Raw genomic sequence first — 14,716 nt, 5'->3', positions numbered from 1 at the left:
GTCGTTACATAAACTTTTATATATGAAAATGTGTGCAATTTCATGTAGAATACAACAGAAAATAACTCATGGTTGTAGCTTTTATCAGTTTTGAAATGTTTTCACATAAATCACAATAACTGCCAAAATTTCAACCTTCGGTCAACTTTAACTCGACCGAAATGGTAAAAAAACGCAATTGTAAGCTAAAACTCTTACATTCTAGTAATATTCAATCATTTACCTTCATTTTGCAACATGAGAAGTCTCTAGCACAATATTTTGATTTATGGTGAATTTTTGAAAAAACATTTTCCTTACGTCAGCGCAACGTAACTAGGCCGAACATCTCAGAAATTCTTTAAATCACGTTGTCGTAATGTTTGCACCATTTTATATTAGTCGTTACATAATGTTTTATATATGAAAATGTGCGCAATTTCATGTAGAATACAACAGAAAATAACTCATGGTTGTAGCTTTTATCAGTTTTGAAATATTTTCATATAAATCATGATAAATAGAAAAATTCGACCTTTGGTCAAGTTTAACTCGACCGAAATGGTCGAAAACTGCAATTGTAAGCTAAAACACTTACAATCTAGTAATATTCAATCAATTAGCGTCATTTTTCAACAAACGGGAAGTCTCTAGCACAATATTTCGATTTATGGTGAATTTTTGAAAAAAAAAAAAATTTTTTACGTCCGAGTGTTGCGAATTCATGCATCATTTTGTGATAATATTTTCTCTGTGTTGCTTTGATCGTTTTACAATTTGTTATATACCAAAATCATCGCAATTTAGTGTACAATACAAAGAAAAACGAAATAACCTGTTAGCTTTAACCGTTTTGCTCACAGCGCGATTTGTATAAAATTATATATGAAAATTTTTTTTTGCGCTGTCATATATTTCAATATTTATATATGATAATGACATTTTTTTCATTTCTGATGGTTGCATACTAAACTTCAGGCAATGACAAAAAAATGAGCCAAAAATGAACTCTTAATCTTAAAAACTAAGCGTGCTGTGATTTAAAAAAAAAATTTTTCCGCTTCGGCGCTAACTCCCGGACGCCGCCGGCATACGGGAGACATTTTTGTAAATAGAGGCTCGGTGTTAGAGGGTTAATAATCTCCATGTGTATAAACTGATCATGTCAAGATTCTGATGGAATTTCCTGAAATGTGGTTGTCATAGCAGTTTCCCCCCACGCCCAGCACTGGGCAAGCTCCTAAGGGGATATGCCAGGAGAGAAGGAAGATCCAAAAACCACTAATGCTACTACAAAAGGAGAGCAATCAGGACCAATTTGAGGTACTCTTAGTTGTGAATCTTACTGAGCATAGGTTTAATCAAAGAAAAAATAGGGAGGATGCACTTAAGTTGTCCCATGAATGCATACAGCAACAATCTTCAAATCTGCTGAGCAGTACTTGGGAACTGTCTTGATCAAAATCCTTATGAAAAGACCAACTAAGGGAGTGTCCTATAATTGCCAGAATTTTTACCTAGTATACCATTTTCTTTTACCCAAGTAAAGATGGTAACAGTACTACTAAATGACAGACGCTTCTTGATCTTATTTTACTCTGGGTTCTTACATAAGCTTGTGTTGTCTAACTGTTGCAGTGATTGATGGACATTACTCCAAATGTCTTGCTCAAGCAATAGAAAATATATGTGGCATTATGTCTTACTGTGGCCAGGTTCCTGACATTTGTTGTAAATCCACAAGATGGGAAGCTCATATCAGTTTGAAGCATAGAAGGCAAGATCTCTGGAGTTAAATGGTTAGGAAGATCCTCACTTTAAATTCCATAAATCTTACCTCCACTGAAGATCCCTCTGAACTTCTGGGTACTAGAATGAGGAGGAGTTGCATTAAGAGACTGGGTACTGGAATGAGGAGTTGCAATTAGAAACTGGATTCTAAACATTGTTAAGCTGCAAATGCGAGCAGATCTTGATTCACCTCTGTAGCACGTTTCTCCAAGGAAACAAGGTGGCCAATCACACACTTGACTGTCAAGGCTTTGTTGAAGGAACTAGGTTCTAAAGGTACTGTGGAACTGACAATGTAGCCTCTCTTCTGTAATTCAAGACATGGTTTTTAATGTGTTATATCCAATTGCTCAGCACTACTACTACTATTTCATGAAGCAGATCCAGTATACAAGTTCATCAATGGATGCCTCATCGCTGCACCAGAGTGCTTCCTCACAAATGATAATGAGAACACCACCATTAATTAAGATTAATTTCTTCCAAGCTCCTCCAAAGTCTCATTTCTTCAGTATGGGTAGTGGCATCCTTGGACTTGAGGGACAATGCCCCTGTAAGTGGTAACCTACTACAGAGAAGCAACCCACCGAAGAAGAGAAAAGAAGGGGAGGTTAAAACTCTGGGCGGCACTGAGTTCAAGAGCAAAACAACAAGGAAGCTCTCTCTCTCTCTCTCTCTCTCTCTTTCTCTCTCTGTGTCAAAGAGAAACTCTCTTTATCTCTCAACTCTGGAACTTGGCTTGGGGGGAAGGGGATCTGCAAGGGGCCTTAACCACTTCATAGGCCTAAACTGCTCTACCTAACCCTCCTAACGTCGACATCGGGGAAAGTTTGGGGGAGATTACCCAAGTTAAATCTCCCATGGGTCACCACACTGGATTCCCAAACCTTCCTGAAGGATGTCTAGTTGCCCTCTGTCATGTTACTGAAGGGCAGGAAGAAAGGCTAAGAGTCAATCTCCTATTGGGAATGCCTTCTATGGCCTCTCTTCTCACGGAGAGACCATTGGAGAGAGCCACCAACACATTCAAAATACATGCACTGTGGCGGAATTTAAAAAAACACAAAAACAATACACAACACAGATACACAGAACATATAACCACATACAATATTCACTCTGCTCCACGGTTGCTGGGAGATGGATGAAGGTGTCCACGGTCGCCAACACAGTAGACAAAATTACACAAACAAAACCGAAAACCAGACTTTCAACCCAAAACAAACGAGCAAAAAGAAAGAGACACATGCACAGACAACAATGACATCCAACAGAAAACACACGACTCACGAAACATACAATAATCCACCATCAATGTCCACCTTGCACAGAACTCAGCTCAAGACTCACTCAAAACCGAAAAAAAACTCCCTCGACATTTGCACAGACAGACAGCACCGTAAACAAACTCGAACTAAAGACCCTCATCCCTCTTCCAACAACCGAAACACTCATTAACGACAACTACACTCGCTCTCTCTCTCTCTCTCACTCAATACTTACGTTACTTTACAAAACTATCTTAACGGCAAACTAAAACTCTCTCTCTCTCTCTCACAGAACGTTGGGAAATGCTACACAAAAACTCATTCATCCCTCCACAATTCTCCCCCTTTAGCATTTTCCAACCAACACTTTTCACACTACATTCAAATTGCCTTACGCAACACCCACGGATGCTCACTAGCAGGTCCTTTAGAACGCGTTCGCGGGCACGCAATCATTCTCTCAGACTCGCTCTCTCTTCCAGCAACATTCAGATTTACATTTTCTTCTCCATTCTCTCTCAGATTCACGGTATCTTCTTCACTATTACCACTCTCAATTTCATCCACAATCTCATCTATACCCTCTAACTCGTTCCCAAATACCTCCCCCAATTCTTCAACTAACCCATCCCATTCACTCATTGACCTTTCCAATTCTTGCAACGATTCATTCATGCTTTCAATCAATCGTCTATCACTGCTACGCTCTCTTACTCTTACACTTTCACTCACCTCCAACCATTCACTCACCCCTACACGTTCAGTCAACTCAGTTATATCAAACCCGCATATGCTATACGTTCTATTCATACCATCCCATTCATCCGTATTACACGCTTTGTCACTCATTTTCACTTTGGCACTCACACCCCTATCACACAACTTACGATCATTCCTTTCACTTACGTTCTTCCCTTTCTTACGTTTCCTACCATATTCTATCAAAACAAATTGCTGATCCTCATGCAACAACCCCTCACGTACATGCATCACACGCACCGCTTGCATCCTGGAGGATCCACCCATTTGAACCCCCTTCACACTCAGTTTCCCGAATTCGCTGTCACAGTCACCCTCTTTCGTCTACATACACTTGATACATGCCCTTCCATTCCACATTCGACACACTTCGCTCTCGGTTCTGAACACATTCTCGCATAATGCCCATTCTTACCACAGTTGCCACATATTACATTCACTCGGGTACCCTACAACCATTAGCAATATGACCCACCTGTCCGCACCTGTAGCATTTAACCCCCAATCTTTCAGTACACTCACTAACCAAATGTCCCGATTGCCCACACCAAACACGCTCCTAAAGCCCACCTACACTCATTCTTTGTATGTCCTTCCTTTCCACATCTAAAACACTTGATCGACTTCCACTCATCGACCTTCCCCTTTGTACACTACTATCCCTAACCCGTCCAACCCGTTGTTCCCTTACAAACCCACCATTCATCCTCACTGGCACCTCCACATTACTTGCTCTTACACTCCTATCTATTACACTATCGGCCATTCTCATTGGGCCCCTCAACACTGCATCCCTAAAGCTTCCAAACTCTGGCACTCTCTCATCTACCCCAGCCCTTACACTCACACTTCTGCTCTCTTTTATAACCCTGTCAAGCTCATAATCTTCTACAATTTCAAAATTTCTCCCCAAGTCAACCTTTCACTCGTCCATCTTTTCTTCTCCTTCCGCTCAAGTTCACAAATTCTCTCACTCCATCTGGCACTGTCTCTAACAACTTTCGTACTAACTCCTTACATTCATCTATCCCATCATCCCCAAACTTCTTCCTCGCCAATGTCTCCAGCCTACAAGCATACAGTGACAAGGTTTCCCCAGCTTTCATTCTTGCCTCATCAAATTCATTCTTCCTCTTATACTTAACACTCGCTTTCATACGCCTCGCTTGCTCAACTAGTCTAGCTTTCACCTTGTCATACTCAACATCTCCCACACTCATAATAACCCTATACATATCAAGCAAAAACCCAGTCAAATATTCTCCTAATTCTCTGTGCCCACACTCTCTTACTCTCCCATACTTATCCTGACAAAACCTTTCATACTCCCTAAAGAAATCATGCACATCCCTACTTCCATACTCATTATACTTTTCACACTGGGTACCTCCCTCACATACATAGCCTTTCTCACTTCTTTCTCACTTTCACTCTCACTTTCGCTACTTTCACTCTGTCCTTTAACCCTCTTCCGAATACAAAGAGTCCACTTCCGCACTTACATTCATCTTACTCATTACACTCTTCTTCCCCTCTTTTTATCCACTTTTATCCACTCACCTCCATCCACCTCACTATCACTACTGCCTTCACCCTCTCCCCTTCTTTCCTGCCTTTCCCACTTCCTTACCCTTCTTACCAGTTTCCTTTCCCCTTTCCCTTCTTCCCTTTTTCTTCCCCTGACTTATCCTTACTTTCCCTCTGTTCCTTCCCTTGCTTTTCATTCCCCTTTTCCTTACCCTGCCTCTCTTTCCCTCGTTTCTTACTTCCTATTCCCATATCACTTTCATCACTCACGCTTCCATTCACGTCTTCCTCCTTTTCTTTCTCTCTTGCCCCTTCACACGTTCCAGAGAACCTGCCTCCAACAGCCCCTTCTCCAAAAACACCCTTGAACATACCTTTCACCATTTCTTCCACACCTTTCATCATTCCCTCCAACCTTTTATCCACCCTCTCTTCCATTCTCTCTTCTGACTCTTTCATCTCCCCTTTCATTTCTTCTTTTGCACTCCTTAGCATTCCCCCCATCTCCTCCAACTGACTCCTCAACTCCTCATTCTCACTCCTCAGCCTCCCATTCTCCTCCTCCAGCCTACCCTGGAGTTCCCTAGCCGCTCGGAGTTCTTCTCTCAGTTTCTCTATCTCACTCATCCTGACCTCTTACTCTCACTCTACCCACCATAAACAATCCTAACAGCTATTATACAACAGCCCCACGTTGGGCGCCAAATATAATGTGGCGGAATTTAAAAAACACAAAAACAATACACAACACAGATACACAGAACATATAACCACATACAATACTCACTCTGATCCTCGGTTGCTGGGAGATGGATGAAGGTGTCCACGGTCGCCAACACAGTACACAAAATTACACAAACAAAACCGAAAACCAGACTTTCAACCCAAAACAAACGAGCAAAAAGAAAGAGACACATGCACAGACAACAATGACATCCAACAGAAAACACACGACTCACGAAACATACAATAATCCACCATCAATGTCCGCCTTGCACAGAACTCAGCTCAAGACTCACTCAAAACCGAAAAAAACTCCCTCGACATTTGCACAGACAGACAGCACCGTAAACAAACTCGAACTAAAGACCCTCATCCCTCTTCCAACAACCGAAACACTCATTAACGACAACTACACTCGCTCTCTCTCTCTCTCTCTCTCTCTCTCTCTCTCTCTCTCTCTCTCTCTCTCTCTCTCTTTCTCTCTACAAAAAAACTATCTTAAAAACTATCTTAACGCAAACTAAAACTCACTCTCTCTCTCTCTCACAGAACGTTGGGAAATGCTACACAAAAACTCATTCATCCCTCCACAGCACTCTCATCTGACACCATAAAACACAGAATGTGGGTCTGCAGCAGTGGGGGACAGGAAACAAACTTAATGCAGGGTCTATCTCTGCTCAACCACCGCCTAAGGTATAAATACTTGATTTAAAATTTATTTTTTAAAATACTTACCTCTCCATTATATAGCTTTTACTACTGCTGGCACGGAAGTAAAAGCTATATAATGGAGAGGTAAGGTTCATTTCAAATATCAGCTTTAATGGTCTCCTTCATCGCCGCCAAAACGCACACTAGAATGGGAGAGGGGGAAAAAAAAAAAGACACACAAGAGCACTAAGCAGTACCTTGGGAGAGAACAAAGGGCACTTGACACAATTCTCATAACAAAAATCCCTAGGAGGGCTTCGAAGGAATGGTAAACCACTCGTCCCCTATGCAGACACAATAGCAAACACTCTAAAGGCAAAGTAAAATTAACACTGACACATATGGACACTACACTACCACTCACTACACACACACAGGAGGACGCCAAATGAGTGGTGCACCTCAGTGCTAATATGTGCTACCTTTTCCCAGAAAAAAAAAAGGGGTCAAAAGTGACTTACAAAAAATAAACAAGTAAAAAATGCGCCGAAGTTTCTTCAGCACAATCGAGTTTTCTGTAGAGCATATAATCAAAGCCACCAAAAATAGATCTATCTTTCGGTGGTCTCAGTACAATGCTATATGAACCAAGGCCCATGAAACTTTCAGCCACGGCCTGTTGGTGGCTTGTCCTATTGCATTGCCAGATGCACAATCATGGCTAACTTTAACCTTGAATAAAATAAAAACTACTGAGGCTAGGGGGTTGCAATTTGATATGTTTGATGATTGGAAGGTGGGTGATCAACATACCATTTTGCAGCCCTCTATCCTCAGTAGTTTTTAAGATCTGAGGGCAGACAGAAAAAGTGCAGATGGACAGACAAAGCCACCTCAACAGTTTTCTTTTATAGAAAACCAAAAGCACTGCACACTATGCTAATGTTGAAGGGAGAAATACTTGTGGGGCCAAGATCTAATGCTGAAAACATAAAGAGCATGCACACCCTAGACACAAAGACAAAGCACAGCAAAAATGGGAGACAATTCAGTGAGCATGCAAAAGTGGACATGGCTGCAAGCACAGTGTAGGGTCAAGGCAACCTAGGTCAACGGTGACAGTCAGTTTTAACTTTAGTATTCTTTTTTGAGATGATTCAGTGACAGCCGAAGTGCGTTAAGCACAATATTCCATATAAGAAAGCGTAAGTTAGTATTTGTGTTGGAACAATTATAATTTATTCTGTAAGCTATACATACATCTTGTCTTAAATATATATTAGCTGTTACTATTCTTGCAGAACAGTGCCACTAGCAAAACAATACTGAAAGAACACTAACTGTATATTATAAAACCTGATTACAGTTTCTGAAAATCTGATAATGATTACAATATATAGTACTGTAGTCAATACACAGGTGCCCTTATCAAAGAAAAATAAAATAAAATATATAATTCCAAGCCCAAAGATCCTATTTACACTATTAGGTGCCACTAAAGTTAGGGTAACACTAATGGCAGACTGAACAAATGAAATAGCTGTTTATGGAATTCTGTTAACTCCCTACAAACATCACTAGCATATAACCATGCACAGTGAACACAAAAATCATACTTACATGTTAGTTGTAAAAATAAAATTAACAAAAACACCAGTAAATTCACTAAGAATGGTGGTACCAGGAAGCATGACTTTAACATGGAACAAAAATACTAGAATCAGTTAGTCAAAACACCCTGGAATGCAATAACTGGCTGCTAGATATTATCAGCACCAGGACTGTCACCAAGTTACCCTTAAAGAAAGTGTGCAATACTTAGAAAAAACACCAAGAATCACCTAAAGTAACAATGCTGAAACAGTTATCCACAATGGAAGAACAAAAAGCACTGGGACTGAGAAAGGGGTAATTGTACAGTACATGTACAGTACTAGTATTTACATAAGTACCACTATATATTGGGTCAAGATCAAACTTAAATAATTTCAATGGAAGTCCTATCTTTTTGAAGAACTTTAACTAAAACCTCTTTCTCTCTAAATCATTCTCCACCTCACACAAAATTAGAGTTAATAAACCTCTAGAATGGAAAATGAAAATGAAAAAGGGACTCTTACCTCAAAAGTCTAGGGAAGACTGAAATCTATTAAACAGCCAACAGACACACAAGTAGGAAGACAACAACAGAAGGACCTGGGAACCTTATATGCATGCACCAACCAACTGGGGGAGAGAGGTCTTCATCTACTGGGGCATGAATTTCTAGGATTCACACATATGCACTAATAGGCTATGTAAAAGTATGTAATGGATTTGCAATAAAACAAAAACAAAAATCAATCTTAGTTCAACTCAAATACACCTGAGATCAATATTCGTACCTTTCAAAACTGATGGCCCACTGGGATGTGTTCCCATCCACAACTCTGCAAAAGGCTGGTCATCTCCCACCTCAAGATTTGGTTGAGTAGCTTTTGCAAACTGGGCAACACTGCTCTTTATGCCTTTTACACCCCATGCATAATTTTGAACAGCACAAGTTAATTCCATCACTGCTACCTAGCTGGGAATGCAATAAGAAAAAATTATCAGTTATTTCACATCCTTCAAACTGCATGTGCACATACAGTACACCAAAATAATTTAATAATGATGAATTAACACACACAACCAGTATAAAGAGCAAAAACAAAGGTACTACTACACAATAATACATTAATGTTAATGAGTACACAAAATTATTTTATCAATGCTGTGGCTCTCAATAAAATAAGAATGCAATGTTACCTATTATATGTGCACATATAAATTTCATTACAGCTACCACAAAGGAATTATAGTATTAAAAATGAGCTTTCATTACAGTATTCAAATTATGTACTCTCATACAAAAAACTGCATTAGAATGCTTCTGGCTCCTGTGTATCAACATCTCACAACTGTAAATTACTGCCATGGCTCTTGAGGGCCATCCAAGTAGGGGAGTATCAATGAATGTGCTTTGTATGGCACACAGGAGATGGTACCAAGGGTTCTTTGCAGAATCTCTTTTGCCTCAGCTGCATTACTTCCCCTTTTAGCTAGTCAAGAGCTCCCTAAGCAAGCTGTCCAACTAGTCCAACTTTACCTTGCTTTTATATTCACCTCTCATTCAACAGTAAATTCTTACTGCAAGTCCTAATAATGTCTAGAAATGTGGCTCAGTGGTCGCATCAAAATTAATCCATAACAATAATCTGAGCACAATTTTCCTTTCTTTACTGTTTTTTTTATGTTGTGGGATACTATTTTTTGCTGTGAGGATTAAGGTGTGACCAGTTGACAAACTGCACTGCCACATCTTTGAGTTTGTTGTAGGCCTAGCTTTAGACTTTATAGATATTTCACTTTCCCACATTATGAAATAAGCTAGTTTATTTTCCTTATCTCACAGAAATCTTGGATTACTTTATTTTTACGGTAGATCTAAGTAGTAGCTCCGTGGCGACCATTTCCTTCTAACTTGACTTTTTCTATAGTTTTTGGTTGCTAATTATGAATTTACCTTCAGTTTTTGTCGCACAAATGTAATTAACCTATAATTAACCCCTATAATTAAGTCCATCCAACATGGGGTTTTCATACGTGATCTCCACAAGACAGAGCACGGGTACGTCTGTTTGGAACAGTTCATATCCCGTCCAGCAAGTGCAATAACTTGTTAACCCTCTTAACCCGTGAGGCTATATACTGGCTTTTACTGCTTACTCCGTGTGGTGATATATAGTCACTTTCAAATTACAAGCTTAAATAAGCCCAACCCACATCAGGAGATGGTTACTTTTTATTGGCTGACCATCCCCCTCCTTTTTCCAAGAAAGCCAATCAGATGATAGTCCGTCTTTCAGCCATATTACCCAGAAATCTTGTGTTTGTTTACAATTTCAAGTTCATGCATGGCTGTGGTCTCGAGTGATTATTGCAATATGTCTGTAAATTTAGTGATATTATATTAGAAATGCATAAGATACACTTATTTTTTAGTTATCAGTAATGACATAGAGAATAAAGACTGTGTTATGTAAGAGTGACGAGCTCGGACAGTGTCGTAAATAAGGTTTTGTAATGTGTTTCTCATGTTTGTTGTCGTCAGCTGATGTCTGTTGTCTGCTGATGTCTGACAGCAAACCCTTAATCCTACAGGGAACATCAATTCTGATATTTTCACTTTAAAATACAGTTCATAAGCTTTAAATTGATATATAACAGCCTATATTTTGGGAGATAATTTACATACGGTAAGTAACAGGGAAAAAAAGACCCACTTTCCCAAAATAACATGTAATTTTATGTACGCATGGGCTCGCGTCATAATTATTAGTCTGGGTTAAAAGGGTTAACGTATGGGTACCACCCAACACCCCCATCCCCGGGCCAGTACTAAACACGGCGAAGGGACATTCCATTTGGCCGACAACAAACAAATGCACAGCCAGTATCAGAAGCCCTAAAATTGTAGAAAAAACCAGTTTTCAAGGTAAAAACAGGCAAGGAGCTAATACTCAGAATTACCATTTTTACTAAGCTGTGAAATAACACTTCACTTGACTATTTTCAATAGAAAATTATATACTTAAAAATGATTTATTTCGACCAACTCTGAGATTAACAATAAGTTAAGGCTATGTTACCCTCACAACAGTTCATGAAGCACCACAGCAACAAATATATGAAACAAAATTTTTGCTTGGTTACATGTAACAAATATTCATATTACTTTTCTTACCAGAAAAATATTTGAATTCAACCTAGTTTGTTAGTAAATGTAAAAAATATTCATACTAGTTTAGGCAACTTACTGTAAAATTATTAGAATTCACCCTAGTTTATGTTACTAACAACCACTGTACACAAAGTGTATTACATGTCATGCTTCGCAAACCGGTCGAGAACTGTGAAGGCAAAGAACACAATGTTTTGAACTGCCATGCATGAAAAAATTATGCAAGTGTGTGGGTGGTAGCCTGCCACTCAAACTCCGGCCAGTCTAGACTGTACAGTCTACCCTTTACTTTATGCTATCAATATGAATTTCTGTCGACCAGGCTAATCTGAATCTACTCCATTAACTTTGTGCGGTCTAGGGTAGCATCGGATGCTGGTATACAAATAAAACTATTCAATAGCTCACGCTACAGGAAACGTTCTACCAAAACACTTCCAAACTTTGTTGGGCAAGTTATCATAACACTTTGAAGCAAGAACTTGCGCTAAGGACTGAAAATATTGCCTAGGCTAATATTTAACATTAAGACACTGACATGCACTAACACCGTCAACTGTGCTAATCCATAATCATCAAGAGTAAATTAATGAAGATGCAAACTGTTATAAATCCAAACCAAGAAATCAAGCGCTTACCGGGTTAACGGATCCCAGTTTGACCTTCTCTCCGCGTCAAAGACGAAAGCAGATCACAGATGTCAACAAACGATCACGTTCAGCTCGAATGCTTCTTCGCCACGGAAAACTGAGCGACGTGGCAGTTGTAGCGTTCTGTGAAAGTTAATTCTCGTAATGGGTTCACCATTCCTTTCTGAGCATAACCGCCCATTATATCGATTCGTAATGCAGTGTGTCTACTTTTGATTCATTAATCTGCCCTAGTTATTTTCATTTCTTCAAACATCCTTCTTTTCAAAAATATTGTCATGCCATATTCCGAGACCGCTTTCATCTGGTGAAAACCAGACGAAGGTACAGAACCCCGATATGTTTGATTCATTCGCTTTTCATTTTCCACCATTATTTATTATGTAGTTCCTGGCACTTACCACCCATCTTAATGTTACTGACCAATCCACTTCATCTTTCTTAAGCTTACTTTGATTATATCTACCGTCTTTTCACATATTCCATTGCTCCATGGCGATTGAGATGTTATAACCAATACTTTGCCACCTTTCTGCCATCCTCCTTACTTTTTCATTTTGAAATTCACCCCCATTGTCAGTTATTTTAGAAGGTGCTACAAATATTGCAAACCACCTATCAAAAAGTGTCTTTACAATAGTTTCCGGTTTCTTGTCTTTCATCCAAAAAGCCTGGCAGTATCTCGTTGCCATATCTACTATTACCAAGAACTTTTTCTCTTCTATCTCTCCCACATCCATTGATACTTCTTCATTAAATATTTAATCCAAGAAAACCCCACTGTTAACAGTTTTTTAATTCCTTCCTTTTCTTTTTCTCTCAAACCATCGCTCCACTGTGCTTCTTCCGTTAGCTTCCATATTTTGTCTTCACTTCTGCAGGGGCGTCATTTGAGATTTTTGTTGGGGGGGGTGGGCAAAGACGGTTTGGCCAGCAAAGTGAGCCTAATCAGCCGAGTTTTTTTTTTTTATTTTGAGCTATTTTTGGCAAAGACGGTTTGGCCAGCAAAGTGAGCCTAATCAGCTGAGTTTTTTTTATTTTGAGCTATTTTATGTTTTTGAAGCCACATGAGCAAGGTATTTCAGCAAAATTATATACTCCTACTACTATCTCATCATCACTGGTAGCTAGTAGACAGACAAAGATCAAGAAACATAATATTTCAGAGAAATTTTACATATTTATGATCGCACATTTAAAAAGAAAACATGCTGTTACTTCTTGGGGCTTGGGGGTGAGGGGGGGCAAGTTGAGGCTTTGGGGGGGCAACTTGGGCCTTGGGGGGAGCTAGTTGAGTTTTGAGGTGGGCAGCTGACCTCCCAGTCCCCCCCAAAATGACGCCCCTGCGTTCTGTGACTAAATTGTAGATGTAGCTAAATAATTGCACCTTTAATTTCCTTTAGACTCTTTCCTTTCCACCCCTCCAATAACAATTCTTCTACTTTCCTCCTCAAAATCAGTATTCTTAGGTGACCCTTTAAGAGGTGCAAAAGAAACGAGCAGGTAAAAGTTACTGCTCTTTTATTCAAGGTCCAGGCAGTTTATATAGAGGCCGACTGGCGTCGGGCCGCAGAAGACAATGGAAGCGAGGGTGACCTGAGGTCGATACTACAACATGGCTTTACAACCCTGTTTATCTTATCTTAATTTCACATACATTTCGCCTTATACTTCTACTTTAACAGAATTCTATTTTAAATTTATAGTCATACCCATTTTGTTCATGGTTTTCTTACCTGTTAACCATGGTATCACCCTGCAAAATTTCTGTCTTCAAATACTTTTTGTTTTTTAATATCACTGATATTTCCATGATGATGCACAACCGAAATTGAATACTTTATTAGATTCTTTCTTCGTATCGTTCATTCTCTTTAACTCTTTCTGGTTCAAACTCCACGATAACGTCGATTTACATCCAGTAAAAAATCGCACCATCTGCTTCCCAAGTCTTCATCCATTTTACTAATTCTATATAAACTTTTTCCTCTTTGCTTCTCTTTCAAGCATACTCTTCCCTGTCGCCCTACTACACACTGGTTCTGCCTTCTCATACTTAATTATAAAATCCCGGCTCTTTTCACTAGATTCTTTCTATTTTAAAATCATTTTTCATTTTACTGTAATTTTCCATTAGGGTATCTGTTTCATAATACTTCATTTAGTTTAGATATCTTTGAACCCTCTTTATCTTGAAGTTCTTTATCTATCCCTTCTGTCACTTCTAAAGCTTTTCCTTTCAAACTCATTCTTATCTCTGTCCCCGATATTTCACTTCACACACCACAAGCCAATCTTCGACTTCTCTCCATCCTTTATATTCGCCCCCTAACCAGCTAAATCTAGGATATTTTCTTCTCCACTGCCATTCTATCCCCAAATGTTTATTTTCAGATCCGTTCATTTCTGATTAACCACACACTGTTGCCACTTGAATAAACACCTAGCCTAACAATGATTTCATTTATTTACCTGCTCTTGTTGTATTGTTCGCCTAAGTCAACTCACGACCTTAATAAACAAAGAAAGGTCTACAAACCCAACTGACAAAATTGAGCTACGACCGCAAATTCCTGACTATCATCATTGTTTGTCTTTCC

The 14,716-nt window shown here is 39.3% G+C and overlaps 1 protein-coding gene across 5 annotated transcripts in view; it reads right to left on the bottom strand.

The window, feature by feature from the left end:
• Nucleotides 1–14,716, bottom strand: part of Mpi (mannose phosphate isomerase) — a 148,534-nt gene that overhangs the window by 91,889 nt on the left and 41,929 nt on the right. Inside the window, exons 2-3 of one of the 5 annotated variants that reach the window (XM_067085511.1) lie at nt 12,105–12,239; nt 9,086–9,267 (exon numbers count right to left, since the gene is read on the bottom strand). In XM_067085511.1, the coding sequence (XP_066941612.1) occupies nt 9,086–9,254 (169 nt within the window). In that variant the 5' untranslated portion in view covers nt 9,255–9,267; nt 12,105–12,239. Of the gene's footprint in view, nt 1–9,085; nt 9,268–11,542; nt 11,846–11,874; nt 11,958–12,014; nt 12,240–14,716 lie in introns of those variants that run through there. The other 4 variants (XM_067085513.1, XM_067085514.1, XM_067085516.1 and 1 more) reach the window with 4 other exon arrangements.

The sequence above is a fragment of the Macrobrachium rosenbergii genome, chromosome 42, assembly GCF_040412425.1.
Source record: "Macrobrachium rosenbergii isolate ZJJX-2024 chromosome 42, ASM4041242v1, whole genome shotgun sequence".
Lineage (NCBI taxonomy): Eukaryota > Metazoa > Arthropoda > Malacostraca > Decapoda > Palaemonidae > Macrobrachium > Macrobrachium rosenbergii.
Note: the sequence above shows the minus strand (reverse complement) of the source record. Positions and strands in the feature narration are given on the sequence as shown.